This window comes from Dendrobates tinctorius, unplaced genomic scaffold (assembly GCF_039654945.1).
Source record: "Dendrobates tinctorius isolate UK_male_01 unplaced genomic scaffold, ASM3965494v1 ptg000046l, whole genome shotgun sequence".
In the NCBI taxonomy this organism is placed as follows: Eukaryota; Metazoa; Chordata; class Amphibia; order Anura; family Dendrobatidae; genus Dendrobates; species Dendrobates tinctorius.
The window spans coordinates 5109687-5125675 of record NW_027361714.1 but is presented as its reverse complement, the minus strand read 5'-3'; the positions used below and the strand labels follow the sequence as shown (position 1 = coordinate 5125675).

Here is a 15989-nt window from a genome sequence, read left to right as displayed (position 1 = left end):
CAAGCGGTATGATGATAAAGCATAGTTTGCTACTTTTGTTTGTGTTTTTTTACGGTGTTCATTGAAGGGGTTAACTAGTGTGACACCTTTATAGATCGAGTTGTTCCGGATGTGTTATGTCCCATGAATGAGACATTTTACAGACTGTCTTGTACATTTTACATGTTGTATTGCAGTCTCTCATATTGTTTATTGTTGCTATGTGTTCCTGTGTTTTGCATAGCTGAAATCCTCCCTTTCCATCAAGTTTGTCTCTTCTGTCTCCCTGTCTCCCTCTTCTGAGTGTGATGTCACTTCCTTCTTTTCCTCCCTATGTCTCAGTCTCCATCTTGGCTTCATTAGAGGCACATGTGCTTTCAGCCTGTCTGAAGAACCTCTTTTTTAGTTGCTGCTGTTTTGTATGCATTCAACAAGAATTCGTAAAGAAGTCAAAGTCTCTTCTGGATTCTTCATAACATGATCTTATTACAATGTATAAATATATGCGGGGACAATACCAAGAGCTTTCTAATGATCTTTTTACTCTTAGACCTGTGACGGGGACAAGGGGGCATCCTCTACATCTGGAGGAAAGGTTTAAGCATACTCACAGACGCGGATTCTTTACTGTAAGAGCAGTGAGACTATGGAACTCTCTGCCATATGATGTTGTAATGAGTGATTCCCTACTAAAATTTAAGAAGGGACTGGATGCCTTTATTGAAAAGTATAATATTACAGGTTATATACGCTAGTTTCCTTAATATTGCGTTGATCCAGGGAGCAAGTCTGATTGCCGTATGTGGAGTCAGGAAGGAATTTTTTTCCCCAATGTGAAGCTTACTTGTTGCCACATGGGGTTTTTTTGCCTTCCTCTGGATCAACATGTTAGGGCAAGTTAGGATAGGATATGGGTTGAACTAGATGGACTTAAAGTCTCCCTTCAACCTTAATAACTATGTTACTATGTGTGCCGGCAGCTGAGTTAAGCTATCTGTGAAAGTCGCCATTTGTAAGTAAGGTGAAGAGATCCAGCATCTCATAGAGCCATATTTGCAGCCACAGGCCCCAGGGACAGAATAGTAAAAAAGACTTACCAGATTCATCTGTAAAGCCACCCACAGCTTCTATAAAGCTACAGAACTTCCTGCAGAGCATCCGCTCTCAGCATATAAGAGACTATACAGCTCCCCTTCTCCCTGTGAATCAGGATGGCTGAAGGAATGACTACACGGTCTCTACCAGACCCATTTTTAGAGGAAGAGTGCATAGAACTTGATCCACCATTTAGTGAGAAGGCTAGACGTCCCACAAAGCCTACATGGAAAGTAAGGGAAAATCTAGAATCCAGTAAACATGATCTTCTCTGTGCTATAGCAGAGCTATGGCAAAACTGCTGAATCATATAGACAGCCTGTCTCAGCCTGCTTCTCTCCAACGACCACCAGAGGGAACCCTTGCACTATTGTGTTCAGATTATCAAAGTTATGCAAAAATAGCAAACCAGTACATCTCAGTGTAAAAGAGACTTAACCCATCAGTTACCTGCAAAGAGCTGCAAGCTTTCCAACAACTTAACTCTGAGAGAGAAAGCATGGTGCGCGATATAAAAGCCAAGACAGAGGCAAGAATCGCGCTAGTAGCCGAGATGTCATCTTGTATTTCTGGCTCAGCCAGACAGTCAAAGCGACCATCTAAGTCACGCTCTTCAAAATCCTCAACCCTTAGCGAACAGCTCGTAAAAGCACGTGCAGAAGCCGAGGCCACTAAAATGCAAGCTGCCTTCGCTCAAAAGGAAACTGAGATGAAAATAGAGGCCCTAGAGAAGGAACGCGTTCACGCCATAGCCATGGCAAGGTTAAAGGTCCTGGAACAAGCCATCAGTGGGAGCCAAAGAGACAGCATAAGTTTAAGTGATTTTGATACTGAAGACCCTCTTAAGCATACTAGAGACTATGTACAAAGCCAACACAGCACTACCCCTGCTCCTGCAATCTTTCCTGACCACAAAGATGCTCCCCTGAGACAACAGGACACAGAGTGTTTACCCGCATCCTGCACCCAAGGTCAGTACAATACGCAGCCAACCTTGCATCCTGATCCTCTGCGAACCGAAATGTACCAGAAACCTGCAATTCACCAAATCTTATACACAGAAACATACGTGCAGGCTAATATGCAGGCAAGTCACCACACTCCGGTCAGTCACACAATTCCAGTCCCATGTGTGGCAGAAACTAAGCTCATTAAGCCAGTTAATGGACTGAACACCTATGCTTCCCCATATGTACCTGCATTCCCAGGTCAAAGCAAAGACTGTAGGAACAATGCTATCTAGCCAGCAACGGTCCTTCCAAAATCGGAGAATGCTGATATGACTGGCCCTGCAAGGTACATGATTCGGCGTGATCTAACTGTCACGTGGACCCGTCCAGGCCGGTAACTAAGACAACAAGACATGGCACGTGTAACTGTCCTGTGTGACACGACCCGCAGGCCGGTAACTAAAATGACAAGACACGGGGGAAGGGAAAACAGTTACAATGGTGGGCCCTGCGATAGGGAACGGGGACGTGGAGACCTGCACTCCCCTGAGTCAGTTTCCCTCACACTCCAAGCTTTTCCTATACAGGCTCCTCACCTGTCGCCGAGCCGGAACCTGTCACCCTGGCACACCCTACACCTATCCCTTGCTAGGGAGCTGGGTGGTGTAGGCACTGGCCCCACTGCTGTACTAATACACACCAAGGAAAAATACAAACAGGGAAACACCACTTAGCTTTGCTCTGTTGCTCTTGCTCCCAGCAAGAGAGTCCACCACCAGAATTCAGCTTTCCTCCTGAATAGCTGCCACCAAGCTCTGTCAGAGCTGCAAGGAAATCCTCTCTGACTCCTTCCACACCAAGACTCTGACTGGGCTGCCAGGAATTTGCTCTCTCCTTCCTTCTCCAGTCTTGGTTGGAAATGAGCAATATCACCATCAGTGATTGCAACACCTGACACTCGTTTATAGCAGAGCCAGAGCAATCACACCTGCATTATAATCATGTGCACTAAACTAAAGAAACCAGAGTGCAATGACCCTAATGGCCACCGGGGCAAAACTAGAACTGAAACCACCACAGTGCAATGACCCTAATGGCCACCGGGGGCAAAACTATCATTAAGCACACAGCTTAAGGAAAAAAAAGGTTACTAGTGCATTTTATCTGTCATGATCCAGCATGGAACATGACAGCACCCTCCCTTAATGAGGGGCCTCTGGACCCTCAAGACCGCTCCTCATCAGGGAACCACCAAAAGCGGGGACGCCCAGATCCAGAGTTCACACCTGCAACTACCTGCACATCAGTTTGATGACAAACGAGCACTGCTGGTATTGGCAACGTATGTTCTGGAGGCACCACACATCTCCAAAACGCCGACCTGGTGAACGAGTTGTGTATGTGCATGTTTGTGGGTAACTCCAGCTGGTAAGTCTCCGGGCCCTGGATAGCCGACACCAGAAACGGCCCGATCACCTGAGAATTCCAGACCCCCACAACACACTTCCACTGGATGTTTTTGGTGGCCACCCATACATGCTCGTTCACACACAGGTCCGGACCTGAACATTTATTGCCACACATTCGTTTGTCAAAATAGGGTGAACTCTTTCTGGAACTGACAACAGAGGTGTCCTCCTGTGTCACCACCCTCACACCCCCACAATTTACCAACGGAAGCACCACCCTCCAACCCCTCCTACTACGAGGTCTGCACCTCTCAGGGTTGGCTAATGGCGAGGGTTGAGCCTTGCCCCTACTCTCCTGCAGCACCTCCGCTGCTTTCACTGGAGAGGAAGGGGATGATTGTAGAGAGACAGCAGAGACAGGTGCCCTTGGCAGCAGCCCTCACTCGACTGCTCCCAGTTGACTACTTCCCTAGTCTGCCAATCTAAGACCGGGTTGTATTTTGTAGACCAAAGGGGTCCACAATGATAGGTGCTGGATTTCCCTCCAAGACGTAGCATGACTGGAACTCATCATGATGCTCACTATACAGCACAATGTCTTCTACGACTTGGTTTAACCCCATCTGGCTCAGTGGGACAGTTAATGGCCTGGACGCTTATGGGTTTGTTCGGCGTCTCACAACTCAGACCATGAGTCTGGACAAACTGAGCATCCACCAGACTAACTTCTGCTCCACTGTTAACAAGCAAAGGTATGCCCTCAGGTACCTCGCCAATCATCACCTCTGCTGACATAGTACCTTCTGAGGGTGAGGAGGAAATATACACTCCCAGGTCGTCTTCCTCCTCACGACCAGGGGGGCACGGCTACTCTGACAGTACAGAAGTTTTGGCGTCAGTGCCAAGGACTAAATCATTAGTCTGCTCACTACAGGGACGTACCCCTTCACCTTGGGGGACACCGACTCCACCCCCCTGCCTGGGTATGTCTGCCTGTATAAGCAAGTCCTGCTCCCCAGCAGGGACTCCACGGCACATCCTAGCCAAAGCCGTAAATGGACCCTCTAGTTGAGGCAGAGGATAGGCCTCAGACCCATAATTCCGCTGCAGGTGCTGCTGAAACACATCATTCAGCTCCTCACTAACCTCAGTGAGGGCCAGCAGCAACTGCTCACCGGTCTGCACTTGGCCCATGGCTCAACAGAGAAAAATGTTATGGTTGGTGATAATGTCACGTGGACCCGTCCTGTGTGACATGACCCGCAGGCTGGTAACTAAGACAACAAGACACGGCAAGTGTAACTGTCCTGTGTGACACGACACGCAGGCCGTTAACTAAAACGACAAGACACAGGGGAAGGGAAAACAGTTACAACAGTGGGCCCTGCGATAGGGAACGGGGACGTGGAGACCTCCTGCACTCCCCTGAGTCAGTGTCCCTCACACTCCTAGCGTTCCCTATACAGGCTCCTCACCTGTCACCGAGCCGGAACCTGTCACCCTAGCACACCCTACACCTATCCCTTGCTAGGGAGCTGGGTGGTGCAGGCACTGGCTCCACCGCTGTACTAATACACACCAAGGAAAAATACAAACAGGGAAACACCACTTAGCTTTGCTCTGCTGCTCTTGCTCCCAGCAAGAGAGTCCACCACCAGAATGCAGCTTTCCTCCTGAATAGCTGCCACCAAGACTCTGACTGAGCTGCCAGGAACTCTCTCTCTCCTTCCTTCACCAGTCTTGGTTGGAAATGAGCAATATCACCAACAGTGATTGCAACACCTGACATTCTTTTATAGCAGAGCCAGAGAAATCACACCTGCTTTATAATCACGTGCACTAAACTAAAGAAACCAGAGTGCAATGACCCTAACGGCCACCGGGGGCAAAACTAGAACTGAAACCACCACAGTGCAATGACCCTAATGGCCACTGAGGGCAAAACTATCTTTAAGCACACAGCTTAAGGAAAAAAAAAGGTTACTAGTGCATTTTATCTGTCATGATCCAGCATGGAACATGACACTAACTAAGACCGCTCTTACAGAGTTTGACGATAAACCTGAGAACTACAGGGGTTGGAAGTGTACCTTTAAAACCACAATCAGTGACCTCAGCATCACCGCTGCTGAAGAGCTAGACCAGCTAATCAGGTGGCTTGGGCCACATTCCACGGATTGGGTCAAGAGACTTAAATACGTCCACATTAGTAATCCCATTGTGGGTCTCACCGCTGCATGGAAAAGGCTAGAAATAAGCTATGAAAGGAGAAATATGCAGCACTCACCAATATAGCTGAAAAACTGTGCGTCTTTATTTCACATAAAATCCAACAATAGATATGTGGATATGCAGGACGTTACAGGAATGCTAGGGGAGGGAGGTGCCGGACAACTTCCGTTTCGTGATTACTCGCTTCTACCAGTCCAGGTCATTGAAATATTCATGTTTTTTCATGCAAGCACCTCCGTTTTTTGACTGAAATATATACTGCAATACTTCAGATAAATAGCTCCGTCCGTTCATCTGTTTGCTCTTTGTTAGAAATAAGCTATGGCAGTCCTGAGGCCATAGAAAAGGCCCTGTTCAAGCGACTAGAGGATTTTCCAAAGGTATCTAGTAAAGACAGTACGAGGTTCCAAGAGCTTAGCAACCTCCTGTTAGAGCTTCAGCTGGCCAAAGCAGACCCATACCTTCCTGGCCTCAGCTACCTTGACACTGCTCATGGGGTAACCCCAATAATTTCCAAGCTGCCGTCCAATATCCAAAATAAGTGGGCCATGCTTGGATCAAAATACAAAAGGGAAAACCAAGTCTCCTTCCCTCCATTTTCCTACTTCTGCGAGTTCATTGAAAATATTGCAGAGTGTGAGACCGATCCAAGTTTTTCCTACGGAGAACACAGCGACCCTGTTTCATCTCCTAAACACGACAGTCCACATCTTAACTACAGGAACCGCCGAGCTCCAATGTCCGTCAAGAAGACTGATGTTCTTCCCACACCTTCAGTATCACAAGATAAGAGCGACAAAGGTGAGAAGGTTGAGAATCCTAATCGCACTGTATGTGTCCCATTCGCGAGAAATCTCACCCCTTAAAGAAGTCCATTGGCTTCAGAAAGAAACCACTCCAGGAACGCAAAGAGCTTCTAAAGAACTTTTGGATATGTTACAGGTGCTGCGCTTCTACCGAACACTTTGCTAAGGACTGTAAAATATCTATTAAGTGTTTGGAGTGCGACAGTGAAGAGCATGTGCAAGCGCTCCATCCATCCCAATCTAACAATGCACAGCTTACGCCTTCCCCCACCACAAGGCAAGGTGGGGAGGATGCTGTTCAAACAGTGAGTTCTATCACAATATCTTTTTCATGCACAGAAGTCTGCAGAGAAGTCCTCTGGGACAAGTCATGTGTGAAGATATGCCTGGCGAATGTGTATCCCAAGGGTCAACCAGAGAAAACCGCATGGGTGTATGTTATCCTGGACAATCAGAGCAACCGGTCACTTGCTAGGTCAGAGCTCTTTGACATGTCTGATTTAAAGGGAAACTCTCACCCCTACACCCTAGGCACCTGCAGCGGTGTTACAGAGGTCTCTGGGAGAAGAGACAATGGACTCATGGTGTCTTCTCTTGAGAACAATGTGGAGATACCCTTACCCACTCTGGTCGCATGCAACCAGATACCGTCCAACGGAGAGGAAATTCCAACTCCAGCGGCTGCACTCCATTACCCTCATCTAACGACTTTGGCAGGCAAGATACCAGCTCTCGACAACAGCGCAAACATCCTGATCCTGCTTGGCAGAGACATTCTGCAATTACACAAGGTATGTCAGCAAATCAATGAGCCACACAACGCTCCTTTTGCTCAATGCTTAGACCTAGGCTGGGTTATCATAGGCAATGTCTGTATAGAAAAGATGAAGAGACCCACGAGGATTTCCTCATTAAACTCATGTCCTACCAAATGGTGGCAGCACTTACTTTCAACCATGCCCACATCATTACTTGGTGAAAGAGAAGATAAGTGACAAAAAGTGGAAGAAAGAAACCTCTGACGACACAAACATATTCCTGTCCCATAATGATGACCTCGGGTCAACAGGGTTCAACTCTACAAGAGAAAACAATCAGCTAGCACCTGCAAGGGAGGACAAAGAATTTATATAGATTATGGAAAAGGAATTCACCCAAGACGATTCAAATAGCTGTGTAGCACCTTTACATTTTCGTTCTCCAAGAACAAGGCTACCTGATAATCTGCAACAAGCAACGGCAAGGTTTTCATCCCTAAAACGCACCTTAAAAAGAAGGCCAGAGATGGAGAAACATTTTGTCGACTTCATGCAGAATATCTTCTATAGAGGTCACGCGGACCCACACTCCTGCTAAAAGAAGGTGAAGAATGCTGGTATCTTCCATCCTTTGGTGTCTACCATCCTTGCAAACCCGACCACCGAGTGGTGTTTGACTCCAGTGCTCAGTATGAAGGCATCTCCCTAAATAGCCTGCTCCTCACTGGGCCTAATATAAACAACAGCCTTATAGGAGTACTGATTCGCTTCAGACAAGAACCCGTCGCGGTAATGGCCGACATTCAACAAATGTTTAATTGCTTTATCGTGAGAGAAGACAGCAGAAACTACCTCAGATTCCAATGGCACAAAGACATCGACGTCCGCAACAAGGTCATAGACTACAGGATGAAGGTGCACGTCTTCAGGAACAGCCCCTCACCTGCAGTGGCCATCTATGGACTAAAACGGACAGTACGGGAAGGTGAGAGAGAGTATGGGGCTGATGCTCGTCTATTTGTGGAAAGAAACTTCTACGTACATGATGGGCTTAAGTCTCTTCCCTCAAGTGAAGAGACTATCGATCTGCTCTCTAGGACTCAGGAAATGCTGTCAACAGCAAACCTTAGACTCCACAAAATCATCTCCAACAGTGAAAAGGTAATGAAAGCATTTCCATCTGAGGATCACGCTACTGGTGTAAGGGATCTTATTCTGGGTTCTGACGTTCCTCCCATGCAACGCAGCCTCGGTCTGCTTTGGGATATTAAGCAGGACACGTTCACTGTCCAGGTGTCAGCTTGTGATAAACCTTTCACTAAACGAGGAGACCTATCTGTTGTGAACAGCATCTATGATCCTCTCGGGTTTATTACACCCATCACCATTCAAGGCAAGATACTGTTGAGACAGTTGCCTGCCGAGAGTACGGATTGGGACACTCCGCTACCATCCCAGAAACAACAAAGGTGGGAGTCGTGGAAGAAGACTCTGAAGGTCTTAGAGCATTTCCAAGTCACACGTTGTTATTCACCAGGCACCCTTTCAGCCACCATCAGAAGAGAAGTCCCCATTTTCTCCGACACTTCTACAGAGGCTATAGCTGCCATAGCCTACCTGAAGACTTTGGAAGAAGGTAACAAGGTGCATTGTGGATTCATCCTCAGTAAGGCAAAACTAACCCCAAAACCTGCTCACTCTGCTCCAAGACTCGAACTCTGTGCCGCCATTCAGGCAGTGGAGTTAGCTGAAGCTATAAAGGACGAAATGGACATTGCTATTGATTCATTTGCCTTCTACACAGACAGTAAAGTGGTACTTGGTTACATCTATAACCAAAGAAAACAATTTCATGTCTACGTCAAAAATAGAGTAGAGCGTATCAGAAGCTTTTCTACCCCTGACCAGTGGTACTACATCCCTACTGACATGAATCCAGCTGACTGAGGGACGAGACCCACCGCCGTGTCTAAACTCAATGACAACATATGGGTGTCACCTCCAAGGCTCCTGTACAAGGATTCCAGTTCAATGGACTCCAACAACATTTACAAGCTGGTGGAACCAGAGTCTGACAGAGATTAGACCAATCATTTCTACTCACTATACTTCTGTGTTGCCAAAATTGAAACTGAGATCTCTCCACTTTGAGCGCTTTTCAAGATGGTCATCTGTCGTGCGGGCCACAGTTTGTCTTATTCACATCACCCAGTCCTTTGTCGGTAACAAGACATCAGAGTGTTGTGGCTGGCACATGTGTAGAGGACACCCAATCGTTGCTGATATCAGACATGCCAAGCAATTCATCATCCGATGTGTGCAACAAGAAGAATATGGTCACGAGATTAACAGTACCACAAGGGGTACTAGCCTGTCTAAGAACAGCTCTCAGTTTGAATTGGACCCAGTGATCGATCATCACGAATTGCTGAAGGAGGACATCACATGAAAGTCGTGTTTATGGACACAGCTCACGGCAGGGAGCATACCGCCATATATTCCTCCAACTGTGTTGGAACATTCTAACATTTGAACTTTATCCAGCGGATTATTGGGTTGGTGGAAGTGTTTGCACGTTGCAGCTTCCCCAATCTGAAGATGGGTTTATGTTTGGACTCGGTCTATTCCGCTGTTGAGGACTTCATGCCTCCGACTGAAGATTGGACCATGCCAATTGGACTACAACTGTTGTTGTTATTACTTGCATGCTTGTTTTCCTTTGTTTTTTAGGTCTACAGCGACATCTCCAGAGGACATCATAAAAATTATGAAATCTATAGATTTCAGACGGGGAGTGTTATGTCCCATGAATGAGACATTTTACAGACTGTCTTGTACATTTACATGCTGTATTGCAGTCTCTCATATTGTTTATTGTTGCTATGTGTTCCTGTGTTTTGCATAGCTGAAATCCTCCCTTTCCTTCAAGTTTGTCTCTTCTGTCTCCCTGTCTCCCTCTTCTGGGTGTGATGTCACTTCCTTCTTCTCCTCCCTGTGTCTCAATCTCCATCTTGGCTTCATTAGAGGCACATGTGCTTTCAGCCTGTCTGAAGAAAGTCTTTTTTACCTGCTGCTGTTTTGTATGCATTCAACATGAATTCTTAAAGAAATCAAAGTCTCTTCTGGATTCTTCATAACATGTGTGCCAGCAGCTGAGTTAAGCTATCTGTGACCGTCGCCAATTGTAAGTAAGGTGAAGAGATCCAACATCTCACAGAGCCATATTTGCAGCCACAGGCCCCGGGGACAGAATACCAAATGTGTACTCTTTTATTTTTATTTTTTTACATAAAAATGTGTATTTACTAGTGTAATTTTTTTATTATTATCGTTATTTTGCAATTTTTTTTTACATACTTTCACTTTCTTTTTTTAGTTTTTTACTAAGTCCCTTTATGGGACTTTCACTTTTTTTACTTTGATTGCAGGTATAATGCATTGCAATGCACCAACATTGCAGTGCATTATACCTATACTGAAAGTTTCTGATACCATGCTGTGAGCATGGTCTCAGAACCTTTCCTCAGCTTGATGACGCTGGGTCACTTTGTCAACGATCGGGTCCCCGCGATTACATTGTGGGGATGCCGATTTGAAGATAATGAGGGAGCCTCATTATCTGCTTTGAGACTCCACTGATCATACAATCCGGTGGATAGATGATGAATGCTGCTCAACCATTGTTTTTTGGAAATAGGTGGAGGTCTAGACTCACCACTATTGTGGCCATCAAACACATCTCGGGGAAAATACAGGTGCGTTTCACAAATAATTAAATAACAGGCGTGAGGTTCCCCCCCATTTTTGACAACCAACCTTGCTAAAGTAGACAGCTGGGGCTTCCATAACACCTCAGCAGTGCCACAGGATGATCGCCTCTATGTCATGCCGCGCTGATGCAGTAATTGATGCAAAAGGAGCCCCGTCCAAGTATTGAGTGCATTTACTGAACATACATTTCAGTAGGCCAACATTTTGGATTTTAAAATCATTGTTTCAAGCTGGTGTTATAAAGTATTCTAATTTACTGAGATAATGACTTTTGGGTTTTCATTTACTGTAAGCCATAATCATCAACATTAACAGAAATAAACACTTGAAATAGATCACTCTGTTTGTAATGACTCTATATAATATATGACATTCACTTTTTGTATTGAAGAACTGAAATAAATTAACTTTTTGATGATATTCTAATTTTGTGAGAAGCACCTGTACATCAGTAAGCCAAGCATCATCAGTAGATAAGGGATCATTTTTTTTAATTCAGGTGTAGAGAGTGTGAAGTGCCAGTCTGAAGACCATGAGTGAATGACTAATTTCACATACTGTATATACTTGCGTATAAACCGAGATTTTGAGCCCATTTTTTTGGGCTGAACATCCCCATCTCGGCTTATTCGCGAGTCATATACCGGGGGTTGGCGGGGGAGGGGGAGCGGGGGGTGTCAGAGACCATAATCACCCCCCGGCGCGGTCTCTGCAGTCCCCGTGCTTGTTCCATGTTCTCGGCGCCCCTGCTCTTCCTGCCTTCAGCGGTCACGTGGTACCGCTCATTAACTTCATGAATATGTGCATATACATGACTTTAATGAGCGGTACCACGTGACTGCTTAAGGCAGGAAGAGCAGTGGTGCCGAGAACATGGAACAAGCAGGGGGGCTGCAGAGACCTGCGCCAGGAGGGGTGAGTATGACGGGGGGAGCCATATACAAGTGTCCCTGTTCCACCGCTGCGCGTCACTCTGCTGTCTCGTGTCCTCTGGCAGTGATGCTCTGGTCAGAGGGCACAATGACGTCGTTAGTACGTGCCCTCTGCCTGAACAGTCACTGCAGAGCCGGCAACGCTGATGAGCAGTGGGTAGCGATGGAGGTGAGTATATTTTTTTTTGTTTTGTTTTTTTATTTGCAGCAGCAGCGGCAGCATATGGGGCATAATGTATGGAGCATCTTATGGTTGCATAATCTATGGGGCATTTTATAGGGCATAATCTATGGGGCATCTTATGCGGCATTTTATGGGGGAATAATCTATGGGGCAATTTATGGGGCATAATCTATGGAGCATCTTATGGGGCATAATCTATGGAACATCTTATGGGGGCATAATCTATGGAGCATCATATGGGGCATAATCTATGGAGCATCTTGTGGGGGCATAATCTATGGGGCATCTTATGAGGGCATAATCTATGGGGCATTATATGGGGCTCCTGATTCAACATGGATATTCAAAAACATTTACCCTACTGATGTCTCTATTTTTACTTTTATTAGTATCTATTTTTATTTTTGAAATTTACCAGTAGCTTGCTGCATTTTCCACCCTAGGTTTATACGCGAGTCAATAAGTTTTCCCAGTTTTTTTGTGGCAAAATTAGGGGGGTTGGCTTATACTCGGGTTGGCTTATACACGAGTATATACGGTATATTGGCGTTTGGGGGGGGGTCTTTCCTATACAGTATATGTGAAGATTATGCTGGGGTGGTTTTCTCTTGTAGACTAGATCTACATGGAGACTTTGATCACAAGACATGAATATTACAATGTTCCATTCAATGATGACACAACAGGTCAAAATCTGCTGGAATTTTAAGGGTATTTTTCCACGGTCAGGAAACACTGCGAATTGGACGCTGCATATGGCCGCAGCGACCAGATGTTACAGCATAGTGGATGGGATTTTATGAAATCCCATCTCCACTATGCGTACAAAGACGCAGATGGAAGACCTGCGTAAACGGACATGCGGCGTGTCTTTCTAGACCGCAGCATGTCTATTATCTTGCGGAGACGCTCAGTTTCTGCATGATACATATCACCATCCTATGTATAGGATGTGGTGATTCCGCATGGTTCAATGAACATATGTGGAATCACCACGTGTACAAAAGCCGGCAGCGCTTTAGCCGGAGCCGGGTATCCGGTGCGTCCAAAGTTCTGCCAATACTGACTGTAGAAACATACCCTAATGGGTGACATGACTTTGCCATCAAAAACTGCCATGTGCTTGTAGCTTGTCTAATATTTGGTTGTTTTAGAGTCAAATATCATCTAAATTAGTGGCATGAAAGCAAGTCGCAAACAAATCGCACAGTTACAGTTGCCGTGTATCCCTAACCTGGACAACCATAGCACATTACAGACTAAAGCAGGAATATACATTAGTAGTTAGCTATACCATCTCCATATTTCTCTTCAAGTACATAAGAACTTAAAGAGGCCCTCCTCCCAGCAAAGTTTTTATCCTCTTAAAGGGAACCTGTCACTTCCTTTTTCAGCTATGAGCTGTGGCTACTGCCTTTCAGGGCTTATCTACAACATTCTATTGTACTATATTAGGAGAATACAAATTTTGTTGGGACTGCTTCTTTAGCGGTGAATTACAGTAAGGACCTGTAGGGTAGATGATCAATAATAGTTGTAATAATACTAAATAGGTAGACAGGAGGTTGGTCATTAGAAAGGAGAGCTAGTCGGTGCCCATTGAGGTACTTGAAGACCATCTAGTGGTGATACAAAAAGCTGGTATGACCACAGGGCCAGTCCTCCCTCCCATCTAAGGCCTTTCCACTCCTTCCACTTTTATTGCAATAAATATTGACATAGACACAGTTTACATTAAAGTTACATTCCCACAATGAGTTTTTGGTGCATTTTTGATGCTGTGAAATTTTGCTGAGTCAAAAAAGCAGCGTCTCAGAGTTCCAGAAAGGTGGATGAGATTTATAGAAATCTCATGCCCACTTTTTTTTTTACCCTGCGTAAACTGTCCTGCGATGCGTGTTTCAAATCTGCAACCTGTCACTTTCTCGTGCGCTGCGCTGAATATTCTATGCAGATTTTTCCTACCCATAGACTTGCCTTAGAAGCAGAAAATCTAAAAAAAAAAGTAAAAAAAAAAATTAAAACGCATATGCCTTTTTAGTGCGTTTATGCTGCGGAACTACCAAAGACAAATTCCGGCAGGTATCAAAAACAAAAGCAGCTTAGTTTAAAACAATTTAAAAAATGAAAGCCGCAGTGTCAAAAACGCTGCTAAAAAAGTCATGAAAAACACAACCTATTTTACTTAATAGGTGCGGAAACGGTGCAGAAAATCTGCAACATCAAAAACTCCCCAAATACGCAAGTTGGGGAACGCAGCTTAACAGAATAGGACGCTCAGACGCACGCGCCATTCTATACCAACAATACTGAAGAGGAAAGCATGCCGGCTCACCTGGGGTGGCGATTTACTGAGGGAGCGCGGAATCTCGTCCTGACCAGATGTGAAGAAATTTAAAAAAGCAGCGACATCCTCCAGCTCCTGGTACAACGAGGATCCTTTATTATAAACGTGATGGCGGTACAGCAAGACATGGTTTAGAAAGCCACGTGCCTCAGACACTCCGAGCTCTGGCACAGGACGCCCGAGTACCTCAGAAACGCGCGGCTTAACATGTCCGGCCAAAGAACGTCTTGATGTACCACCGCCGCCGATTCGATCTTCAATCGTTTATAATAAAGGATTCTCATGGACACCGCCGCTCTTTACTGAATTGGAAAAGCAGGTGTGTGGCTGTATAATATATATATATACAGTATATGTGTGTGTGTATATATAATGTCTGTAGGGCACTGAAGAATATGATGGCAGTAAATAGTAACACAAGTGGTGTGTGATTTCTGATTTCTGCTATACAATCACAAACACTGCAGCCATTCTATAAATACAGTATATCTTACACACACCATACAGACACACGGTGCAGGTGCACAGGCAGTGGACGCTGGCTGCAGATTCTCCTCACTCACCAAGTCAATGAAGGTGAGAAATTTCCAGCTGCCCCCATAGGTCTGGTGCGCCGGCATCTCTATGGCCTTGTAGTGGCACAGCACGGACAGGTATGAGAGCAGGATAGCGAACCGCAGCACCTGGCACGGGATTAGCGCCATCACATTGACAGGCCACAGCGCAGGCCGGCAGCCCGGCCGGGGATAGTGCAGGTCACCGGCGGCCGCACAGCCCTGCCCCCCGGTACAGCGGTCACTAATTTTACTCCCCCCGTCATGTAACGTCTTGGGAAAGGGATGGACGGCCGGCACTAAGCATCACAGCCCGGGGGGGCGGTTGTTATGGTGACGGTGCTATCGCTAGAGGGAGAGCGATAAGGACGTGGTGACGTCACAGGCAGTAGGCTGAACCCTGGACCAGTCTGTGTGACGTCATCGACACTGTCCGTTTTGCCAGGCTCGTGTCAGTCCCGGAGTCAGGGGTCGCACTGAGGCCTCGTGTTCTTCATATTATTTAGGGTCATTGTAGGAAAACAATGCCCACTAATCTCTCTGTTCCTGGGATTTTGGTAAGAGAATGCTTTTCCTTTAGGATGAAGGTGATTTTGCTCATTAGGAGCCCCCGCCATGACTGTTTTTTTCCAAATTGGATGTCGTTTTGTTGCCATTTTCCTCACACTATAATACATTTTCCTGTTCTCAGCACAAAGCCCGCAATATTCACTTGTGCCATTTTTCTAAGGGTATATTCGCTAAACACTAAATCACCTTTTTTCTACCAATTGCAAAATAATGTTTTCTTTTCTGTGCTTATTATATTAAATTCCAGCTTGGAGTCTTTTGCTATTGAACGGGTTGTCCAGGTAAAAAAAAAGACTATTGAAAGGGTTAAGGATAAGATGTCCCCCATCCTTAGCACTCTGCTATTTTTGCAGTCCTATTCACAATGGTTGGGACGAGGTCAAGCATGGTGACTTCTGCTCC

The 15989-nt window shown here is 45.8% G+C and overlaps 1 protein-coding gene across 8 annotated transcripts in view; it reads right to left on the bottom strand.

Moving 5' to 3' along the window:
* Window positions 1-15391, bottom strand: part of AIG1 (androgen induced 1) — a 621643-nt gene extending 606252 nt beyond the window's left edge. For 3 of the 8 annotated variants that reach the window (XR_012232254.1, XM_073575666.1, XM_073575670.1), the window contains exon 1: window positions 15027-15383. Coding sequence is in view for 6 of the 8 variants with exons in the window: in XM_073575666.1 (XP_073431767.1) it covers window positions 15027-15167 (141 nt within the window). In the remaining 2 variants the exon portion in view is untranslated. Of the gene's footprint in view, window positions 1-15026 lie in introns of all 8 variants that reach the window. The other 5 variants (XR_012232253.1, XM_073575671.1, XM_073575668.1 and 2 more) reach the window with 5 other exon arrangements.
* Between the last annotated feature and the right edge of the window lie 598 nt (window positions 15392-15989).